At 40.5% G+C, this 21570-nt stretch overlaps 1 protein-coding gene across 1 annotated transcript in view; it reads left to right on the top strand.

The window, feature by feature from the left end:
- Positions 1–4351: 4351 nt before the first annotated feature.
- The window catches only part of nid2a (nidogen 2a (osteonidogen)), a 60971-nt gene continuing 43752 nt past the window's right edge, over positions 4352–21570 (top strand). The window contains exons 1-6 of the mRNA XM_042213449.1: positions 4352–4651; positions 6144–6329; positions 6531–6647; positions 18481–18582; positions 18971–19110; positions 19624–19756. Of these exons, the coding sequence (XP_042069383.1) occupies positions 4448–4651; positions 6144–6329; positions 6531–6647; positions 18481–18582; positions 18971–19110; positions 19624–19756 (882 nt within the window). The 5' untranslated portion in view covers positions 4352–4447. The remainder of the gene's footprint in view (positions 4652–6143; positions 6330–6530; positions 6648–18480; positions 18583–18970; positions 19111–19623; positions 19757–21570) is intronic.

The raw sequence follows: 21570 nt of genomic DNA, 5'->3' as shown, positions 1-21570 counted from the left end.
TGTGTGTGTGTGTGTGTGTGTGTGTGTGTGTGTGTGTGTGTGTGTGCAAAGTAAACCACAAATCAGACAGCAAAATCACACAGAATAGACGACCCACATTGTGTGGAATTTAATCTCTCTGCTTTGTCTTTGTCTCCACCTACTGGTTTCTGTGTGTAAGTGCAAGCTCGGATTTCCTGTCTGAAGAAAAGCTCGCTGATACAGGTATGTACAGTAGGGAATACTCCTCACTTGTGTCCCATCACTTCACAACACGTTTGCGGTTGTTTTTAGGTCTCGTTTAACTTAAAGGAGAAAGTGTTCATTTTTTGGTAATCAGTTCTGCACACAGTAACCTCAATGTCAAGAATCTACCTGTATGAACTTCCCTTGGCTGTTGGACAGGGGCATTTTCAGGGTTTTTGAAATGAAAAGTGGACAAGTGGAGACAAAACAAAAAGTGGCAGACCTAAAAAGGACAAACAGTGTGAAAGTCATGTTATTAATAAACAGGAAATTATTCAGCAAAAACCTGACCCGGGACCTGATCCTTATGTTGGTCTCAGTGGAAGGCTGGCTGTCACAAGGCCATTCTTTAAGAAGGGAAAAGTCTGAGGTGTGCTAAATTACACAAACCTGACTAATATCATACAAAGTAACAGGTTATATGTTATTACTGATTTGTAAATATTATCATCTGGTTGTTACACTGTTTTATTGTTAACAATAACTCTAAAGTGTGTAAATGATGGTCTTTAAAGTGGAGTGGTTTGTGTCCACATGAGGAGTTCCAGAGAGAGAGAGAGAGAGAGCCGAGAGGCTATAGCTGGGACACCAAGACAATTCTAAGAAAGGGGAGAAGAGAAACTGGTAAGTACAAAGAGTAATTTAGCATGACACTACAAGTCTGTATGCTAGCTGTTGATGAGGTAACGCAGAGCAGATATGCCAGTTATGTCAGCTCATGCTCCAGCAGTGCAGCTTGGAGGCCGTGTCTCACAGGAACATTAAGCCTGTCACTCACACACATCAGCACACAACAGGGTGATGGGGGAGAGTGAGAAAAGGGATGGTAAATCACACTGGTGGGATCGCAAAAAAAAAAAATCTTATTATTAAGTTGTTTTTTCCCTTGAATCTTTGATTGATTGGTGCCTAAGATACATTTCCCAAAACAATTCATATATGCAGCAAAATACTACAGATAATTGGATACTACGGATACCTTTAACAGTGTCTAAACCAGAGTGGTCAAAATGTTCGGTACCGTCAGAATCACAAAGTGAATATTTCTCCATGGGAGACGTAACCTCTGCTTTTGTCAAATGCTGATTTCAGGGTTTTGCATTCTACTACTACATGAATTATCTGCAGAGGACCCAAGGGCAGAACAAAAAAATACAGATTCAAACAAAAAAATGACCATTTATTTGGGTAAACAAAGTAGTACACTTTACAAAAAAGCAAAAAATCAAAAATGAAAATCTTCCCATCACTGAACAGAACAAAGCATATGGACCATCTGTACTACAACTATGGAAATAAAGCATAAGCTGTGTACAATAATACACCGCTCACAAAAATGAAAGGAACACTTTTTAATCAGAGTATAGCATCAAGTCAGTTAAACTCCTGGGATCTTGGTTAGTTAGGTAGCAGATGGGGTTGTTAGTCAGTTTCAGCTGATTTGGTGAAATTAACAACAGGGTCAGTAGAGGAGCTAGGCTAGAGAATCTTTTCCCCTCGTAGTCTTTTATCTGACTGTTTTTCACTTGTTTTGCATTTGGCCAGGTTCTGTGTCACTACTGGTAACATGAAGCCATACCTGGACCCTACAGAGGTCCACTGGCAATCCAATTCCAGATGGCTTGGTGTGTCTCCTAGTACGGTGTCAATGCATGGAGGAGATTCTAGGAGACAGAAAGTTACCCCAGATGCTATCCAGTTACTAATCAGCAGGACCAGTATCTGCTCCTTTGTGGAACTGCCAGCGCTGCAAAATGACCTCCAGCAGGCCACTGTCTTTCTCCAAACAATTAGAGACAGGTTTCATGGTGGTGGCCTGAGGGTCTGATATCCTGTAGTGGGACCCGTGTTAACTGCCTGGCACCATGGAGCTCAGTTGTCATTTGCCATAGAATAGCAGAGCTGACTGGCGCCTGGTGCTCTGTGCTTTTTGCAGATGAGAACACATTCCAACCATGAATACATGTGACAGATATGAAAGAGTCTGCAGAACTTGTGGAAAACATTTTGCTGCTGTTACATTCAGCTTGACAAGTTTGGTGGTGAAGGGATGTGCAGACCTTTTCCAGCTAGGCAATGGCACCCTGACTGTCATGAGGTAAAGGGTTTAAAATCCTTGGACCCACTGTCAGACCTGGTGCAGTGGGTCTTGGGTTCCTTCTGGTGCACGGCATTGCCCAGAGTATGCAGGCAGTTCTTGAAGGATCTGGAAATGATCTAGGAACTGATACTACTTACTGGTTCCCAAGCTTGTCTGAACTAAATCCATTAGAACACCTCTGGGATATTATGTCTCGGTCCATCTGATGCTGCCAGGTTGCCCCTCAGATTGTCCAGATCTGGAAGGAGTTCCCCAAGTACACCATACACCACAAACTAAACACACTCTCACTCACTGAAGCACAATTTGCACAATAATTCGATGCAGAACATTGACCACAGATGCTAAAAGTTGAAGCGATAGAAGCCAGAACCCACAAAAACAGAGAGAGACTTAAATTCAACACTAATATGTAGAAACAATATGTGAGACATGTCTGCTTTATATTTTGGTAATCATTGTAATATTGTGAAACAACCACTTGAGATTAAAGGTCCAAGTTCCAGTTCCTGCACCAGTTGTTTTCAATTTTTTTGATGTGGTGTGCTCTGAATGCCCAGTATTTTCTTCATTTGATTGCATGCATGATCAGATAAAACGATGTGGTTTGAAGCACATCAAAACACAGCTGTTTTGATGTGTTTGTGAGATTTTGCAAGAGTGTTTTTGTAAATGTAGGGTGGAAACTTTCAAGAGAAGCAATGGGCTGTGACCTGCCCAGCCTGTCCAGTCCTAAATGGATGGATTCAAAAAACGTTTCTTAGCAATTGCTGAAAATTGTAAATGACTGTTTTCAAACTCAATTTAGCTGGGCCATGGTTGCATTTTCTGCAGTATGCCTTTGCAGACACCAGGTGGCAAACAAGACAACACAATGAGTTTTTAAGGCTTCTTGCATGGTTCTGGGTTTTCAGTAAGTAGTCTCTAAAATGCTCATACATTGGACGTGGTATAAATTGTCTGTAAGTGTGTTTCTGAATTTGTACACCCTATAAAAAGCACGAAAGAATTGTTTATGTTATAACCGTACTACTTTTTCTTACTTAGTCAGCTAAGAAAAGTTCGTAATAATTTTATTTTTGGATTTTAAGTGACACCCTCTAAGGCAGAGGTGTCAAACATAAGGTCTGGGAGTCCAAAGTTGGCCCGCAAAGACTCTAGTCTAGCCCACTGGATGGCTTTTCCAAAAATGTGATAAAGTGCATAAAATTTCAGACTTATTGCTGTATTTCCACAAGTTTTACAGCTGGTCCTACTGATAAAGATTACCATCACTACCATTGCCATTCATGTTGTCTGTACCTCAGACAACTGGACGTAGCACTATAAGCTCTATTTATTTCCTTGTTTTTAGCATTTTGCCTAATCGTACAGCCCATCCAAGAAGCAGATGTGGATTGTCAGGTGATCATACAGGTATATACTTAGAAACAAAGGGTGCAAAACCAAGAGTTTTGCACCCTTTGTTCCATCTAATATCTCATCTCATTCAAATGTGGCTTCCAAAAAAACAGACAAAGAAAAAAACGAAGAAAAAAAACGATCTATATACAGTATATAGAAGTGTGAACCTAACATACTGAATCATTACCTGATGTGTCGGAATTTTATGTTTTCCTTTACATAACGATATTTCCATTACGAATAAATGCAGAAAAGTCACATATTTGTTAAGAAAACTTTACAAGAATTCAGGAAGTAAGTTAAAAGTTTCCCAGGGAAGTCCTCCAGATCCCCTCACTTAATGTGTCCTCCTCGAAAACCTCAAATTAAACCTACAAACTATTTAAGAAAACATGTTTCTCACTTTGTTTGTTTTTTAAATGACACCACATGTCTTTTCAGTGTTGTGAAACAGATAGAGTTACATCCGGATTAAAAATGCTCTATTTGTCTTTTCTTTAATACGAGCCAGATGTTACCTCCAGCCCCGGCCTGCTGTCACTCACCCCGCCTTTGACCAATCACAGTGGGCATAAACTCCTCCTTCCCTCCCCGTGGAGTTTGCGGGGGCTCGGTGGAGAGGAGGAGTGAGTAAAGATCTCTTTCTGAGTCCAGCTGTGCTTCTCTCCTGCTGCTCCCTCTCATAGCGCAGCGCTGCTCGATCACTCAGGCTGTGCAATGGAGAGATGGGCGATGCTGGCCGCGTGCGTGTTGCTGTGCTGCAGCTGCACTATGGTTACTGCCATCCAGAGGGCTGACATGTTTCCTTACGGCACTTTAAATGGAGATTCGGTGTTGAGAGAGGGCGACGATGAGACGTCCAAAGTGCTGTCCCTTCCCAGACCCTTGTACTTCTTCAGCTCCCCTTTCTCCCAGCTATATGTAAGTACGACTTCATTACTATTCATTTGCACTCAGTCGAGGTTGTCTATTTTGTGAGCGCCTAAAAAGATTCGCTGAAGTTCCCGCTTCACGTGTCTCGGGTGATATTTGCAGCTGTTGAATAATCTGCGCAGGAGAGTTGTGCTGCTGTTTCCCCTCTGCTAAATGGAGCGATTCATTCACGGCTGAATAAAAAAAAAGAGATGGACAGCAGAGGAGATTGGGTTTATTATCACGTGTACTCTTTTTTTCATGAAGGACCAATGTTTGAATAGGATTTCAACAAACTGCGCTCCTAATATTTAAATCCAAATCTTTCAGCAACTTCACTTTTATATTCAGCAGATGTCAACAGATGCAAATGAATTAACTCTTTTTCTTTTACCATAACTGCTGTAGGAGCATCCGGTATAAGTAAAAGTGTTGCTCAGTCAAATGTACTTAATGCTTTAAAAGTAAAAGTAATTATTGCCCAGAGTGCCTCCTGTCAGAGCCTGCAAAGTAGCCATGCTGCAAAGTAGGAGTGAACCAATGGGTTCAAAGGAAAAAAGCCACTTAAAGCTTCTACTTAACAATTTTCTAACTGGCTATTATTTGATAGCTTGCAGATCTGGGAAAATAACTCAAAATATAACCAAGAAATAAATGATGTTGTATTGTTCTTGTTTGAGATCAACAACGTTTCTTAGATCCAAAGAAAGTGGTAAACTGTTATTATCCTCACTTAAAACTTGAACTAAGTCTCAGCAATGCACTTCTACAACACCATGGGCTGGTATGTGATAAATAGAGATTATGTTGAACTGTGACTCATGCTATCCAAGGAGAATCAAAGATTTCAGGATAGATAGATAGATAGATAGATAGATAGATAGATAGATAGATAGATAGATAGATAGATAGATAGATAGATAGATAGATAGGTTTAAGTGGTAGCAACATTGCACTGATTAATACTGTCACATGTGAGAATGCTCGTTATGCAACATGGCCACTTTAATAATCAGGAATACCAATATTAATGCTTTGATGTGTACATCACTTTAACACAGCAGCTGGGTGGGGCTTCTGTGCTCACAGTCAAAGGTTTGGGCTCTCAATGACCATATTAGGGATAGTCCCTCTGACTGATGTCATACAGAGCCAAGAGTAGAAAAAACTGATCTTTTGACTCACGAGGATCTATCTACAGCCTTGTAAAAATCTCCTTCTAAGATGTTGTGAAATAGCATCAAATGGAAATATTGAATTGCTTGAGTACAGCTGTGGCTGCATGTGGTCAGAACTTTTCTAAATCTTGATCAGAAAAATTTAGGAGGGCACCCCGAGGTTGTTCCAGTGGTTTTTGAGGAAAATAGGGGTTCATTATGTGGTTCCTGGAGTCCATGAAGGGGTTCTAGTGGTTTACAAGGGTGAATGGGTTCATTAGGAGGTTTGCTGGGTTCGTGATAGTATTCCAAATATTCCAAACTAAAGCTTTCCCTCCCTTTAGGTGGCCACCAATGGCATCATATCAGCCCAGGACTTGCCAATGGAGAAGCAATACGTTGATGACGGATTCCCCACAGACTTCCCTGTGGTGGCTCCATTCCTGGCTGACATTGACACAAGCGGAGGGCGAGGACAGATTTACTACAGGGTGACTGAAATACCCAGTGTGCTCAACAGAGTCGCACAGGTGTGTAATGATTACAGTTTTAGTGTTGAAAACTCATAAGATGCTATAAAACACTAGAGAAAAAAAATACCTGTTGAACTCTAATTAACTACAGATTTGGTTTGTCTCAATCCATCAGCTCAGTGTTTGTCTTTCATTCCCTTATTTCATGTGTCGTCCTTTCCCTTCCTCCCTCATTCGTTCATTCATCTCCTCGCCTAGGAAGTACACCGGGGGTTCCCAGATGCAAATTTCACACCCACACACGCTGTAGTGGCAACGTGGGAAAATGTCCCGGCATACGAAGAACAAACTCGACCCCCTAGCCCTCCAAACAAGGTAAGATGTTTTAAAGGAAGAGACACCAGTAGCTCCAGGGCCTCCCTGTATGGAGGAGTTCTGTTTTATCATCATGTAAACAGCCCACATACCCCACACTAGTATGTTTTGGTTCTTGTGTGACACTTAATCCCAAATTCCTGGCTGTTGTGCATGACTTGTAATCACCCTAAGGTTGGGGAGATTATTTGTAATCCCTCTTCCCCAAATTTGCCTCTTAACCTTTTTAAAGGGTCAAAGATCATCTTTAAGAGTCATCAAAGTGTCCCCCGCCCTCTTTATCCTCTCCAGTTCACACACCAGTAGACACAAACATGTATTGACCATTGTTGCCCTGCGCCACTAATGGTTTTCCTCGTGTTTCACTCTTTAAATCCTTTTTTGTCTTTCCGTTTTGTGTAATCTAGGATAATTGTGCCATTTTTTAAATGCTGTATTTGCCATTTAAAGTATTGGTTGCTGATAGTTCCTGTTTGCTGTGTAACCACGACCGTAATGACAGCTATCGCTAAAGCATGATGATTCTCAGGAATGGTCAATATCAAATCAGTGGAGTCTAAGAATTCCTGCCTCTCGTGCGGGTGCAGAAGCAGTGCAGTCATAATGCAGCTCAGCAGTGACCCTTGCATGAGACCTTTCCTGCCACCTACATGCTCATGTCTTTTAAAGTGTAACAAAGTGTAGTGACACTAGCAGGGTTTAAATTATGGTGTATCCATCAGACATTTGTATCTGTTTTCTTTCATATTAATGTCAATATTAATACTTTCTAAAATCTTGTCCAAGCAAATGATTCACAACTTAAAGAGCTGTATTAAGAAGAGTTAACAGGAGAAGCATTGGTTGCTTTGTTACAGTCCAACTTTGGGAGAGACTCCAAGTAAAGCCAGGCCTACTATTGATCAAACAAACAGCTCCTTGATGTTCTTGGTGTGCAGAATTTGGGGTGAAGAGGAATAAAGGGAGTGGTAGGTTTAAGGAAAAACACCAGGGGATCTTTCTTTCTGTCAGCCCTCCTCGTCTCTGTTTGTTCTTTTTGTTGCTCTCACGGTCTGCTTTCTTTTAGGCTTGTTTCTTCCTCCTTGAATGTTTAAAAAATTATCATAGAGTAGTCTAATGGCTACTGCAACATTAAGCCTCTTAACTGCTTTCTCTGGAGCTGATCGGGATTTACAAGCCCCCAAGTCGACAAGGGCTTTTTCTCCGAGCCCCAAAATTGGAATTTTGTCTTAGCTCAGTTCTTGACAACATGCTAATTAGAGGATGGAGCGTACCTCTTAAAGTACAAGAAGTGACGTGTTTTGCTATTTAAGCGCTCCGTGCTGCTCATCAGATTGGAGTGCTCTCTTAGTTGCTTGAGTGGGTCTCTCTTTAGACTGATAGCATCTTCCTTTGAAGTGATTAGCCAGAGGTGCTGGGTGGTGTGTGTTGAGGGCAGATTGGTTTGTGTGTGACCTGTAGTGTGTGATTGTTGGGGTGGGTACTGGGGGGTGTTGGGATGCTGTTTCAGGGGGAGGCGGCAGAATGTGTGGCGTCTGGACGTCGGCTGTGGAGATGAAATAACAGGAAAACAGAAGACAGAGAATTAAAGCGAAAGAGTGAAGGCTCACACTTCTAATAAGCTGAGCTGTGTTTTCGATGAAATTAGCCTTAGAGATGCTATTATCAAAATTGGACAGAAATTGCTTGACTTAAAATACACACCCATACATCAACTAGCAGGGAGCTCTGTTAGCTAATTACCGCAGTCATTTCGCTAAAGACAGCTTTCAGTGTTTAGATCTTTTAAGAAGTGTTGACTTTACTTTGAGCGATTATCAGTAACACTAAGCAGCCCTAAGTTGGAAAAATATCTCATCCAAAGAAGCACTAGAGTTATCTTGATGTTAAAGGAGCAGGTTGACATTTCACACATACTCACTGTCTTGTCACGAATTAGATAAAAAAGATGACTATCTTAGCTTAACGCAGAGGCCAGATGAAAGGTAAACAGCTAGCCAGGTTCTGCAAGTTACAACAGCTACAGATTCACAAGCTAACTAATTGCATGTTATAACTTGCTTGTTCATCAAAGCAAAACTTGATAACTTCAGTTCCTTGTGTCCTACTGGCATGTTTCATAGCATAAATCAGAAACGCCTGTGTGTCCCTTGAAATGAGCATTCTCTCTGAGGTGATAAGTGAAGGCAAACCGCAGGTTTATCAGTTCATCTGTCAGATGTCTCTATTTATGTTTAATATTAATATATTGTAGGGGTGGGGAAAATGTTGTAATACCGTATAGTATTGCAGTACTTTGCTTGGGGGTATTATATCAATATAGGAACACCAAATATCAATATTTTATCAAATACATTTAAAAAACTCTGGGAATACTACAAGCAAAGTGGCTCATCTCATGCACCACCATCCTGAGATAACGTTAGCAAAGCAAACTTACATTAAATCGTCTATATTAAAACAAAAAACAACAACAAACATTCGACACTGGACACACTCTAATTCAGAGCAAGCTAAGTGCCCGGTCATGCGATTGAAAATAGGACAACAGTCTTTGGACAGACTGCAATTACTCTCAGAGAGAGTCAGAGTTTTGCACATAACTTCTGTCTAATGTATAAATGCAGCAAAAATTTTCTGGCACAACTTCACCTGCTTCCAAGGTGCATGGAGAGGATCAATGAGTTTTTATGAACTACACCTCCTTTTTTTTATCAGTTAAATTACTCTCACATGAGTAATGTTTATTCAATTAATCTTATTATTTTAGCCAAAGAAGAAGTAGCGCTTCAGACATCTCATCTTAAGTCTACAATTCAAGTCTAAATTTTAGATATTTTACATTTTAGAGACATAAATAAGGATCTTTTAACAAATGTGTTCCCATGTGATGATGTAATCTTGTTTTCTAATTCAAACGTGCTTTTACCATTCAAGACCCCCCCCCCTTTTTTTTTTAAACCTGTGTGTATATTTATAGCATCCTCCTTATGCATTTCATGCATGTGTTATTTTCAGACGTATGGGGGTTATGTCACCCCCCCTCCTCCTCATCAGTAATGATCTAGTCCGGTATTTACTTGGGCGTGACTTAGCCAATTAACCAATACCTACCTATTATATGTCAGCTGACCTATCTATGAAGTTTTGACTGGTTAATTTGAATTTTTTTCTGTTTCCTGTCTTGTATTTAAGCAATTTTTACAATGTTTTACTATGACCCTGATGAAGGCCACAAGCCGAAACGCGTTGGTCAATTATTAAAGTTGTTCATCTTCCCTCAAGTGTTGCTGGAGTTCCTGCTTTGTGAATTCTTTCATCCTCTCCATGCACCTTGATCCATTAATGGTCACTAGCTACGGGTGGGGGGGGGGGGGGGATACCAGTACAGGGAGTGCAGAATTATTAGGCAAGTTGTATTTTTGAGGAATAATTTTATTATTGAACAACAACCATGTTCTCAATGAACCCAAAAAACTCATTAATATCAAAGCTGAATGTTTTTGGAAGTAGTTTTTAGTTTGTTTTTAGTTTTAGCTATTTTAGGGGGATATCTGTGTGTGCAGGTGACTATTACTGTGCATAATTATTAGGCAACTTAACAAAAAACAAATATATACCCATTTCAATTATTTATTTTTACCAGTGAAACCAATATAACATCTCCACATTCACAAATATACATTTCTGACATTCAAAAACAAAACAAAAACAAATCAGCGACCAATATAGCCACCTTTCTTTGCAAGGACACTCAAAAGCCTGCCATCCATGGATTCTGTCAGTGTTTTGATCTGTTCACCATCAACATTGCGTGCAGCAGCAACCACAGCCTCCCAGACACTGTTCAGAGAGGTGTACTGTTTTCCCTCCTTGTAAATCTCACATTTGATGATGGACCACAGGTTCTCAATGGGGTTCAGATCAGGTGAACAAGGTGGCCATGTCATTAGTTTTTCTTCTTTTATACCCTTTCTTGCCAGCCACGCTGTGGAGTACTTGGACGCGTGTGATGGAGCATTGTCCTGCATGAAAATCATGTTTTTCTTGAAGGATGCAGACTTCTTCCTGTACCACTGCTTGAAGAAGGTGTCTTCCAGAAACTGGCAGTAGGACTGGGAGTTGAGCTTGACTCCATCCTCAACCCGAAAAGGCCCCACAAGCTCATCTTTGATGATACCAGCCCAAACCAGTACTCCACCTCCACCTTGCTGGCGTCTGAGTCGGACTGGAGCTCTCTGCCCTTTACCAATCCAGCCACGGGCCCATCCATCTGGCCCATCAAGACTCACTCTCATTTCATCAGTCCATAAAACCTTAGAAAAACCAGTCTTGAGATATTTCTTGGCCCAGTCTTGACGTTTCAGCTTGTGTGTCTTGTTCAGTGGTGGTCGTCTTTCAGCCTTTCTTACCTTGGCCATGTCTCTGAGTATTGCACACCTTGTGCTTTTGGGCACTCCAGTGATGTTGCAGCTCTGAAATATGGCCAAACTGGTGGCAAGTGGCATCTTGGCAGCTGCACGCTTGACTTTTCTCAGTTCATGGGCAGTTATTTTGCGCCTTGGTTTTTCCACACGCTTCTTGCGACCCTGTTGACTATTTTGAATGAAACGCTTGATTGTTCGATGATCACGCTTCAGAAGCTTTGCAATTTTGAGACTGCTGCATCCCTCTGCAAGATATCTCACTATTTTTGACTTTTCTGAGCCTGTCAAGTCCTTCTTTTGACCCATTTTGCCAAAGGAAAGGACGTTGCCTAATAATTATGCACACCTGATATAGGGTGTTGATGTCATTAGACCACACCCCTTCTCATTACAGAGATGCACATCACCTAATATGCTTAATTGGTAGTAGGCTTTCGAGCCTATACAGCTTGGAGTAAGACAACATGCATGAAGAGGATGATGTGGACAAAATACTCATTTGCCCAATAATTCTGCACTCCCTGTGGATGATGATCTCATTTTTATATTCCTACAGAACAGGTGGTTTGCTGACAGAAAATGTAATAGTTAAATGTGAATTTCTGTCTACGTAAACAGCTACAGATATGTCATTTTCAATGATTTATCCCTGTTAATTGCTGGATTATCAGAAACAGATTGCACATAATTGAGAACCTGACCCCATTTAATTGCAGACTGTCTGCAGACTGACTCCATCCTATGGCAACATTTGGCCAGGTTTATTGACAGCGTTGGTATGCTTGTCAATCTGAATTTGCAGCAAAAAATAAGTGAGGTAACTTTATCTTGTTATATAAGATAGATACTGACAAAGTTTAACTTTGAAGACATAATTTATGGTTAACAAAAGGTGATAAATCTTAATTTATATATTATTACAGTACTTAATATATTGCAAAATATTAAAAAATTGATTCTGTTTTTCACAGGTTTTGGAGTGCCTTAAACCTGTGCTCTTGCTAATGATTGGCATGAGGGGAATCATTTGGTCGTAAAAACAAAATCTAGGTGTATAATAGAAGTCAGTAGCAAAATGATTCTCGGCTCCCTTGACCTATTATCTCATTACCTGATGAATTTATGATGATGTGATTGTCCAGTGTCCCTCTGTTTCTAAGCTAGATCCGTCTCTCACCCATACGGAGGATGGCAATAATGCTCAACAGCTGGACTTACAAACCAATAAGTGCCATCCATCATTTTGTATAGTTATATATGGTTTTACTCAGCTTCAGTTCAAGATGTAGTTCACAAGCATTATGTAGATCAACTCAGATAGTGCGTGATACCATATGTAACATGACTGTCTTTCAAAGTGACAACACAGTCATTTCTTAGCAATCGTCCTGGCCTTTTAAGAGGAAACATGAAGAAGATTTGATCTTAGAATATATCTTTGCATGTTTTCTGGTTTTATAAATCTGTCCTCTGCATTTGCTATATGTGGAAAAAGAAAGGTATTGCCAGCTGAACTGTCTTGTTACTGTACCACAATAGGAGGTGCTGTTGCCATCAGTGTTATTTGTTATTTCTGGTGGCTCCTTGCAGTGACACAGGAGGCATCCCCCTGAAATATGTTCATCCCGGTCCAAAGCAGACTGACTGAACTTCAAGTTTTAGAAGATGTTACTCTGCTTTTACGCCCTGAGAAAGATTCTGCTTATTAGTGGACAAAAAGTAAGGGGGAAAATGAGTTTGCCTTAGTGTACTGCTCTGTGATGTCCAAAAAATGACTCATGATGACTTGGGACATCGCTTTAGTAATTATAAGTACACATTCATAGCTGTCTGGTTTGTAGTTACGTAATAGATTCATGTTCGCAAACCTTTGAGGATCTAAGAAAAGCAGCTATGGTTAACCACCATTTGCTCTTGATTAAAAACAAAGCTTTTGAAAAGCTTTCAAAAGCCCCAAAGCTGGACAGATTTTTTTCTGCTATAAACAGCTGAAGATTAAAAAAAAAGTCACAAAAAAATAAAATTAGTGTAGAGATTTTCATATGACAACAGTAAGATACTGACAGGAGTGTTGGGCTGTAGTCAGTATGTGTGTATGTGTGTGTGGCAGTTCCCACGCTGCAGGCAGTTCCGTTTGTAGCACTCTGGTGAGGCTGGCAACTGGGCTGCAGCTGCTGTCTGCCTCACTCTGCCTGCTTGGAGCTGTGCGGCCGACGAGATAAAACACCAGCAACTGACAAACAAGTGAAGTCCATTTATCCCGAACTCGTTTCCCTGGGATGTTCCAGGCAAAGCAGACTGGGTTCCAGCTTTAAATATCTGTGACATGATTCAGAACATCCGCTACAGTGTGTTGAGTCATTTATTTAAAAGCCAGATGAGACGGAAAATCAACGAAACTGTCTTCAGTTTAATTTATGTGAGGTAAAGTAGACTCAACTATCTCAAGGCAGTAAACCACACTACTAATAAATAAGTAAATAGTAAACAATCCCAAAGTAAGATAAACTATGTTGAGTAAACTGAGAGAGTCCTAAAATTAATTCTACACAACAGTTTGATATATGTTTGCGGCTGCTGTCGTTTATTCAAAGCCTTGTTAATGTAGTGTCAAGAAAAGAGTGTATATAAAAGATGGATACAGCCAGTGTGTTTACACAGCCCTGTGGATTCATGAATTCTAAGTTTGTAGTTTGGCAATCAGTCTTGACCATGCATGACCATATTTGTATGAGATGTTGTCATACACGTAGTTTAGTGTAATGTTGTATGGCATGCTAATTTTGGCAAGAAATATCCTAGAAAGCAAAGTTAACTTAGTGGAAAAACTGAGGAAGCAACTCACTAAAGTGATTTTTAGTACAACTGAATGCTGAAAGCGATGACATTTTAAAGTGGCCGTTTAACAACATTAAACATGAATAGATTTTGATAGGGTGAGTGATATGAATATTATCATATCAGATAGTCTTTAGAAATAGGGAAACAGTTTTTGTACCAGGCTGTAAGAAAATAAGTTAGGCGTTTGGATTGACTCCTTTTAGCTTCTTTTTCATTGCTACTTGGCATCAGCTAAGCAAACTTTTGCAAAAATAACTTCTTGGCTGTAAATAATTGGATCTATATTACAGTATATGTAAAATGTTGTTTAGATTAGGGCTGATGAGGAATATTTCTTGCTTACATGATCTGTGTATACAGAATAAAGCTTATTAAATAGTATTATAGTATCAAGTCTGTATGCTAAGCAAAGCTAATCATAGCTAACTATCTAAGCTAGTTCTAGCTTCATATTTAGAGTGCAAACTTAAAAGTGATATCAATATTTTAATTTTAATTCTATTCCTTTTAAAGTAAAACACCAAAAGAAGGGAGATTGTTATGAATCATCATCATATGCAATCACATAAATCATTGGGCCACTCAAAATGCAACAAATGACACTTCATAGGCTGCCATTGAGAGACAAAAATGATGAAGAAAACAAAACTTGACACAGGTTTCAGTCTTCTTTCTCTTCTGTTTTGTCCTGTTTGTTGTACCTGGTCTCATTCCCTCTTCTTTTTACCTTCTCTGTCTCCTCAGTCCCGATTTGTCATAGCGAACAGCCGCCTCTCTCTGAGCCTGGTTCTGCAGGTGGTTGCTTAATGTTAAAGGGGAGTTCTTCCTTCCCACCATCGTGATCACCTGATATGTTGGGCGTATCTCTTGAATATTGTAGGCTTGTTTCCTTACAGTGCAATAAAAATCACTTTGTGACAGCGGTTGTAGAGAACTGGTCCCATGATAATAAAACATAATTGACTTTAATGTGATTTATACACAGGTCTATAAAGCCAAGTTCATGTAAGTGCTTATCACCTTTCTAAATAAACTTCCGGTATTTTTCTTTAGAGGTGTTTTCAGACTCTCTCACCCCCTGCTGTGAAGCAGACAGGCCTAGCAGATGGATGATGTTACCACCTAAACCTTAAAACAGTCAGCATGGCCCCCAAAAGAAACATTTGTTGGTCCCAGAGACAATTAAACGTCTGTGCCTGCGTCTGCTTGCAGCAAAGAGTGTGAGGAAACGCTTTAAAAAGGTGTGACACAACGCCTGTAGGGAGTCTGAGTGTTGTATATGTATATGTGTGTGTGTGTGTGTGGAGCGGGGGACCTCTCACATGCATACTGAGCTACAGAGTCTAAACGTCTTTGATGTGTGTTGGCTGCAATTTGTTGTTCTCCAGCTGTGAGACTTCTTTACACACTTGGGGAGACAGACAAACACATGAGTACAAAGACAGAGACGGGATGGGGACCAGCACAGAGGACCTTACAGGACTGAGGCTACGTCCACACTAGCCTGGATAGATTTGAAAACGGTGTTTTCACAGAGTTGTGCATCCACATTGAAACGCCCGAAAACGCTTACATTCCAGTACTGCGCATGCGTGAAACGCAAGGAGATTCAACCTGCCTCATTTCTGTCTGCCGTTTATTTGCTTTCCGGTTCTTTGAAACATCGCAGCAAAATGTTGAGGAAAAGTTTTTTAAATGGACTAACAATGACGTGGAGTTGCTGCTGTGAGTAACACAAAAGTACAAAGTTGCAAAAGCGAGTGAGAGTTAAAGAATTTGAAGAAAAGCTATCTGAAGCATGTACAAACTGATATTAATCTTTAATATCGCTGTCAAAATTGAGAGTAAACAAAACAACTGCTGTACAATGCCCTCCGCTATCTTAGTTTAATTGGTCACATGACTGCATCATATGACTAATATGCATCATTGTTTTCTAAAGTCTCCGTTTTCGCTGTCCACACTGCATTTGAAGCACCGTTTTCAAATGTATGCGTTTTCGAGAGCGTTTTCGAAACGCTGTGTTTTCCTCCATCTCAGTGTGGACGGGAGTCCAAAACTGAGAGAAAACGATGCGTTTTCAAACGAAAACGCATTCGTTCAGCATTTTATGAATGGATTTATTTGTTGTGAAAATGAGATCATCATCTATACCCCCCCCCCCCCCTTTCCATGTCCATCACCACACTCTATCTCTACAGGCTGGAACAGGCTGGTGTTTGCTCGAACACTTGGGAAAGATGAAATATTCTCAGCTACTTTCAGTTGCTCCCCAAAATCGTGTTTTAACTTCTTTTATCTGTGTTTTTAGCAACACTTTCAGGAGTAAATCACATCGAGTTGAGGGGTTATTAGGTTTCATAGGGTTGTAGTTTACAACAATATTTCAGTGGATAGTACCTATCAAAGTAACATCCACATGGATGTCAGGCCCAAGCTTTCCTAGCACTCACCTTATCGTAAAGACATGATCAGCGTTACTCACCTTACCTGTCACTGTTGTTAATGTTGTGGCTGATTGGTGTATGTTACATGTAGACAGAGAAAAAACAAACAAACTTCCTTTTGCTTTTCTCAACTTAACCTTACATTTTAGTGCTCCTTTTGCTTCTCGCTGTGTCCTTCATTTCTCCTCCTCCTGCTCCCAAGAAAGCAGCAACAAAAACAGGAGAGACATCTAGTTGGAGTATCAGAATTCCCCCCCCCCCCAAAAAAAAGGTACACATCACGTCATGTTGCTCCAGCGTCTTCTCCTCCTTCCCTGAAGCCAGAAAGCAGAAAAACACAAGCCCCCCTCCTCACTAACTGCGCAGAGCCCAGAGGCTCCGAAATCCCTCCCGCCCACAAACAGCAAGAGCATTTAAAGATGTTGATGTAAACAAGGTGGGGGACACACACATGCATTCACATGAGATTAATATAGGTGGAGGAACATCTGTAGGTGTGTGTGTGTGTGTGTGTGTGTGTGTGTGTGTGTGTGTGTGTGTGTGTGTGTGTGTGTGTGTGTGTGTGTGTGTGTGTGTGTGTCCTCCATGGCCCCTGGCTAACACATTGTAGCTGGTCTCTGGTTTGCATGTTGTAAAGTCATCCTGAAAGATGTTCAGACACACAGGAAGACAGCTGTGGAGATCAACATCTGGGCTGGGGGCTGAGAGTATGAGGTGTGTGTATATCTGTTGCTTTCTTTTTATGTGTGAGTCTACGGATAATTGGATTTTGTTCCAAAGGAAAACAACACGGGATCACTCACAGTGTCTCCTTCATTCACTAAATCTGTGTTTGTTCAACTGTGGTTGAGCAGTGGGCTTGGCCTCCCCCATACGTGTAGGAGATAAGTTCTTTAAGTCACAGTCTCCCATGTAAATGGAATTCCCTCATTCGTCAGTCCATGCAGACTTCATTCAATTCATTCAATTCAGCTTAGTTTGTGTAAAGTGAGATGAGATTAAGTAGTCGTTTTGGTGACCGCAAGGCGTGGGGGGTGTGAAAGGTGAGAAGTCTAAACATGGGACCCAGCAGATGAGAGAAGAAGAGCAGGCTACACAGGGAGGAGGAGAGGGTAGGTGCGAGGAGAGGTGTGAAGTTTAAACATGAGGAGTAAGTGTAAAAATAATGAATAATCGGAGGGAGGTTAAGCTGAGCAGGACACACTGGAGGTGATTTTATAGATGTGTAAAAACTGGATTCAACACTACGTTAATCAGAAAAACATAAATATGTAGTGTAGTTTGCTTCCAGTGAGCCAGACTTTCTTATTTTATTTTTATTTTTTGGGTTAAGTAACTTAACCTGCAAATAGTTCAAGCATAAAAAAGGGAAAGGGGAAAACAAGGCTCAAGCGATGAACTGATTTAAACTGTACTTTAGATACTTTCTTATCAGTAGCCTTTCACAAAAACTTTTGTTTCCATTTATTTAGTTCAATCAATGAAAGATTGCAAATATAGAACAGTCTCACAGGCATACAATACAATAGAATACAACAGTGAAGTTTATAACCATCTGTAAACACGTTGGAGGTTTTGTCATGGTTAGGAGCTGCATGTCAGCCAATGGCGTTGGGGACCTTGTCATATCTGTTTAGATGTTCCAGATTTGATCCACCTGGAAAGTGTTTGATTGACGCCACACAAGCCCCTTTTCCATTAGTAGCTACTCAGATCGGTTTGACATGGATCGACTGGTTTTCCATTACGATTTAGTACCTCTTGATGGACGTGGTTGTCATCATAGCAACACGTCTGAGTGTCCCACAATGTAATCAATATGCAACACAAAACTAACAATAAAAGTGGACTTCGAGGCAAGATTATACCTGCTGCTCGGGGTAACACGGCGTTGTTCAGCCTTGTTGCTAGGTTTCAAAAATGTGGTTTTGATTTTCCTGAACGACACGCTCTCATGACTCATGGAATGACGCCACAGACTAGCCAATCGGTGGCATGCAGTGTGATGATGTCACATTTTAGTACCTGCTCAGATCACTTGGAACCCTGGCTGAGCAGGTTAGGGTTAGGGTTATTTTTGCTTGCTGCCCATGTTGTAATCCGCTTTTGCCTCCACAGGTCAATACGTTCCAGGCTGTTATTGGTTATGATGAGACAGACTCATATGTCCTCTTCCTCTACCCTGAAGGCGGTTTGAACTTCTTTGGCACACTGCCTAAGGTAAGCAAACAAGAGTTAAGTCGTCACTGTTACAGCTGTAGGGCAAAATGTACACGAGCAAAATGAACCATTGTATTTATATCACTATTTTTATCACTTCACATAGCCACTGCTGCTTTAGGTGCATAAAGGGGTCAACATAACACCTGACCAGGGTTATGTTAGCCCTTCAAGATGTATCTGTGTGCACGTTTTGGTTGCTCAGATTTTACATATTATTTTGTTCCTTAATGACTATTGAATTATTCTATATATTTCCTAATTTTTGTTATTGTTAGTATTTGTTGCTAAATATTTGACAAATTATTTTATTTTATTTTATTTTATTTGAGAACATGGTTATTACGTTGTTCTGTTTTTTGTTTTTTTGTTTTTTTAATTTTTCTAGGAGTCGTATAATGTTGAGATAGAGCTTCCAGCAAGAGTTGGCTTCAGCAGAGGAGAAATTCCAAATATATTAACTTACCGAAATGAAGGCCCTTACTACAGTGTCACCAGTAATGAGCAGAGTGTTAAAAACCTGTACCAGTAAGTAAAAAAGGTTAAACCATAAATTTCTTTGCAGCCAACAGTTTAACCTTAGAATTAGATGTACGCAAATATTCAATACAATATTGATCATACACATACACCCTGAGCACCGTACAGTCATTAGTGTAGAAATATTTCTGGCTCCGTACTTGTTCTATGATCAGAATCGAAACAAGTAACAAGATGCATACACACACAGTAATCGCTAAAACAAATACTGGTAAATAAATGTGTATGTAGTAAGAGCTTGCTAATTACAGTGCATGTATAGCACAATAAGGGGCAGATAGCTAATAATTACAGGTTGTAAATGTCAAGCTAAAATTAGTGACTCAAAAAAAGATGTTCACATTCATTGTTATGTGCCTTGCCTTATGTCCTTTGTTGAACCTTTTCTTCAAATGCTGTTGCAGGAGAAGCTTAGGACATTTATAACAACAGAAAATGTTTTTTTGTGGTGCACATAATTATTTACATCCTTCTGTGAATGTCTGATCTCTTCTGCTCTAGGTTTGGTAACAGTGGAATTCCAGGCCTTTGGCTTTTCCACACTGGAAAACGTTATTCCTTTGACAACATTGTACCTGCATCCATTAAAGGTCCTGTTTCTACTCCACCAACTGTAGGATATGACTCCCATATGGTAATTTTGTTATTTGCTTGATTTAGCTTTTGGACGATAACAATATATCTTCTTGAAATATACTGTAGTGCATCAAAAATCTATATTTTCTGCCTTATTTGCTTGCTTATTATGCACCAGTCTACTGCTTTGTACAGTGTTGTCAGCCACTATTTTTTCTCCCCAAATGACCTCTAACAAGAAAGCTTAATTTCTGCTATTGAGTACATCAGAAATTTCAACTTTCATAAATCATTCCAGATTATGCTAAATTGCAAAATGCTTAGCCATGTCTTTAGTAAAACCTCTGTAACTTTGTGAAAAACAGAAAAGTTTGGTTTTCAATTTCTACTATAGAAATTTCATTTTTTTATGACTACAGTTAAAAACAAAACAATTAAAAAACAATTTAAAAAAAACAAATAACACAAAACTGGAAGTCAGAGCAATGAGCTACCAGAACTTTTACTTTAATTTTATTTCTTACAATTTAAGTCCAAAGAGCCGTGCTGACAGATTTCTGTTATTGGCACATGTAGAAAAACAGTTTAATATGTAACTTCTTTACAGAATGGGGAGTTTCAGTCGTCCGGACCGCTTAAGATCAAAGTGGGTTGCACGTAGCCCGCCATGTAAAATGAGTTTGACACACCTGCTGTAGAGCATCTCTGCTATCATGGGCTTCCCAACACACACAGTCAGACACAACGTTCTTGCTATGCTGCTTTCTTTATTCATTCAGTGTTATCTCTAACGCTTTTTTAACAGTGACATGTCCACTCAATTTTATCAGCTCTAGTAGCTCTTCTGGCTGCTAGTCCAAGTGATTGCTATACACACCTTGGTCCCAGCGAGCTACTGCATAAATAGAAGAGACATAATGAGACAATTGCTGACAGCTGTGCCAGCCAGCCCAAAGAACCCTCTGCTCCAGCCCTCCCGGCGCTGAGCCAAAACCACACCCCGCCACCAAATACCCCGATCGCCCAACCTGGGATGAGGAGCCATCCGGCCTAAACTTCCTTTGCCCACAGAAGAGGAAATCAGCCACAACCATCTATACCTCAAGCCTTTGGATCATCGTGAATTTGAAAGGCTGTCAAGCTAGATATCGTTGGATGATCTGGGTGTTGGCATCCTTCGTGCAATGGAGCCATCATTCTGCAAAACATTGCCCGAACATAGGGTGAATCAGCATATCAGGAGATAACAGTGGAGGGCTTCAACTGCCTACAGAATTGCCAGACATTCTTTATCTGCTGTGCTGTATTTAGTCTTGCGCTCTGACAGTTTACAACCGATGTATACCTCAGTCGAATCCCCTCACCTGCAAACACAAAACGGCCACCTGCCCTCAGGGAGAAGTTAGGAGTATGGAGCATGGTTACCCCCAGAGAGTTTATTTTACCCAGTCAAATGGAATTTAAAGCTTCCTTGTCACTGCTCTGTCAATGGACCAGGTCTGACTCACACTTTCGGGTGAGGTTGGTCAGGGGACTAGTTAGCTCTGCAAAGTTCATGATGAACCCATTCAGCTCCAAGAACCACCTAACAGCATCTGCTCTCTGGGCTTGTGTGAGATGGTCGTCACGAAGGAATGGCCGGAATGGGTCCCAACCCATCTTTGTCTTTCATCAAGCTCACCAGAGAAACAGGATCTGCCTGCCTCTGCACTTTCAGGCGGTATATTTTTGTGGCTCTACCCCTGGCAGAATGTGCTAACTCATAATTGACATCACCCACCCATCATGTGTGACCACAAAAGACCCTTACTACTTGACAAGTACTTTTCAGCTGGAGGATGGGAGAAACACAAGTAGTTTATCTCCTGGTGT

This window comes from Haplochromis burtoni, unplaced genomic scaffold (genome assembly GCF_018398535.1).
Source record: "Haplochromis burtoni strain Fernald_Lab_line unplaced genomic scaffold, NCSU_Asbu1 Contig_443, whole genome shotgun sequence".
Classification (NCBI taxonomy): Eukaryota; Metazoa; Chordata; class Actinopteri; order Cichliformes; family Cichlidae; genus Haplochromis; species Haplochromis burtoni.
This window is presented reverse-complemented; position numbering and strand designations above follow the sequence as displayed.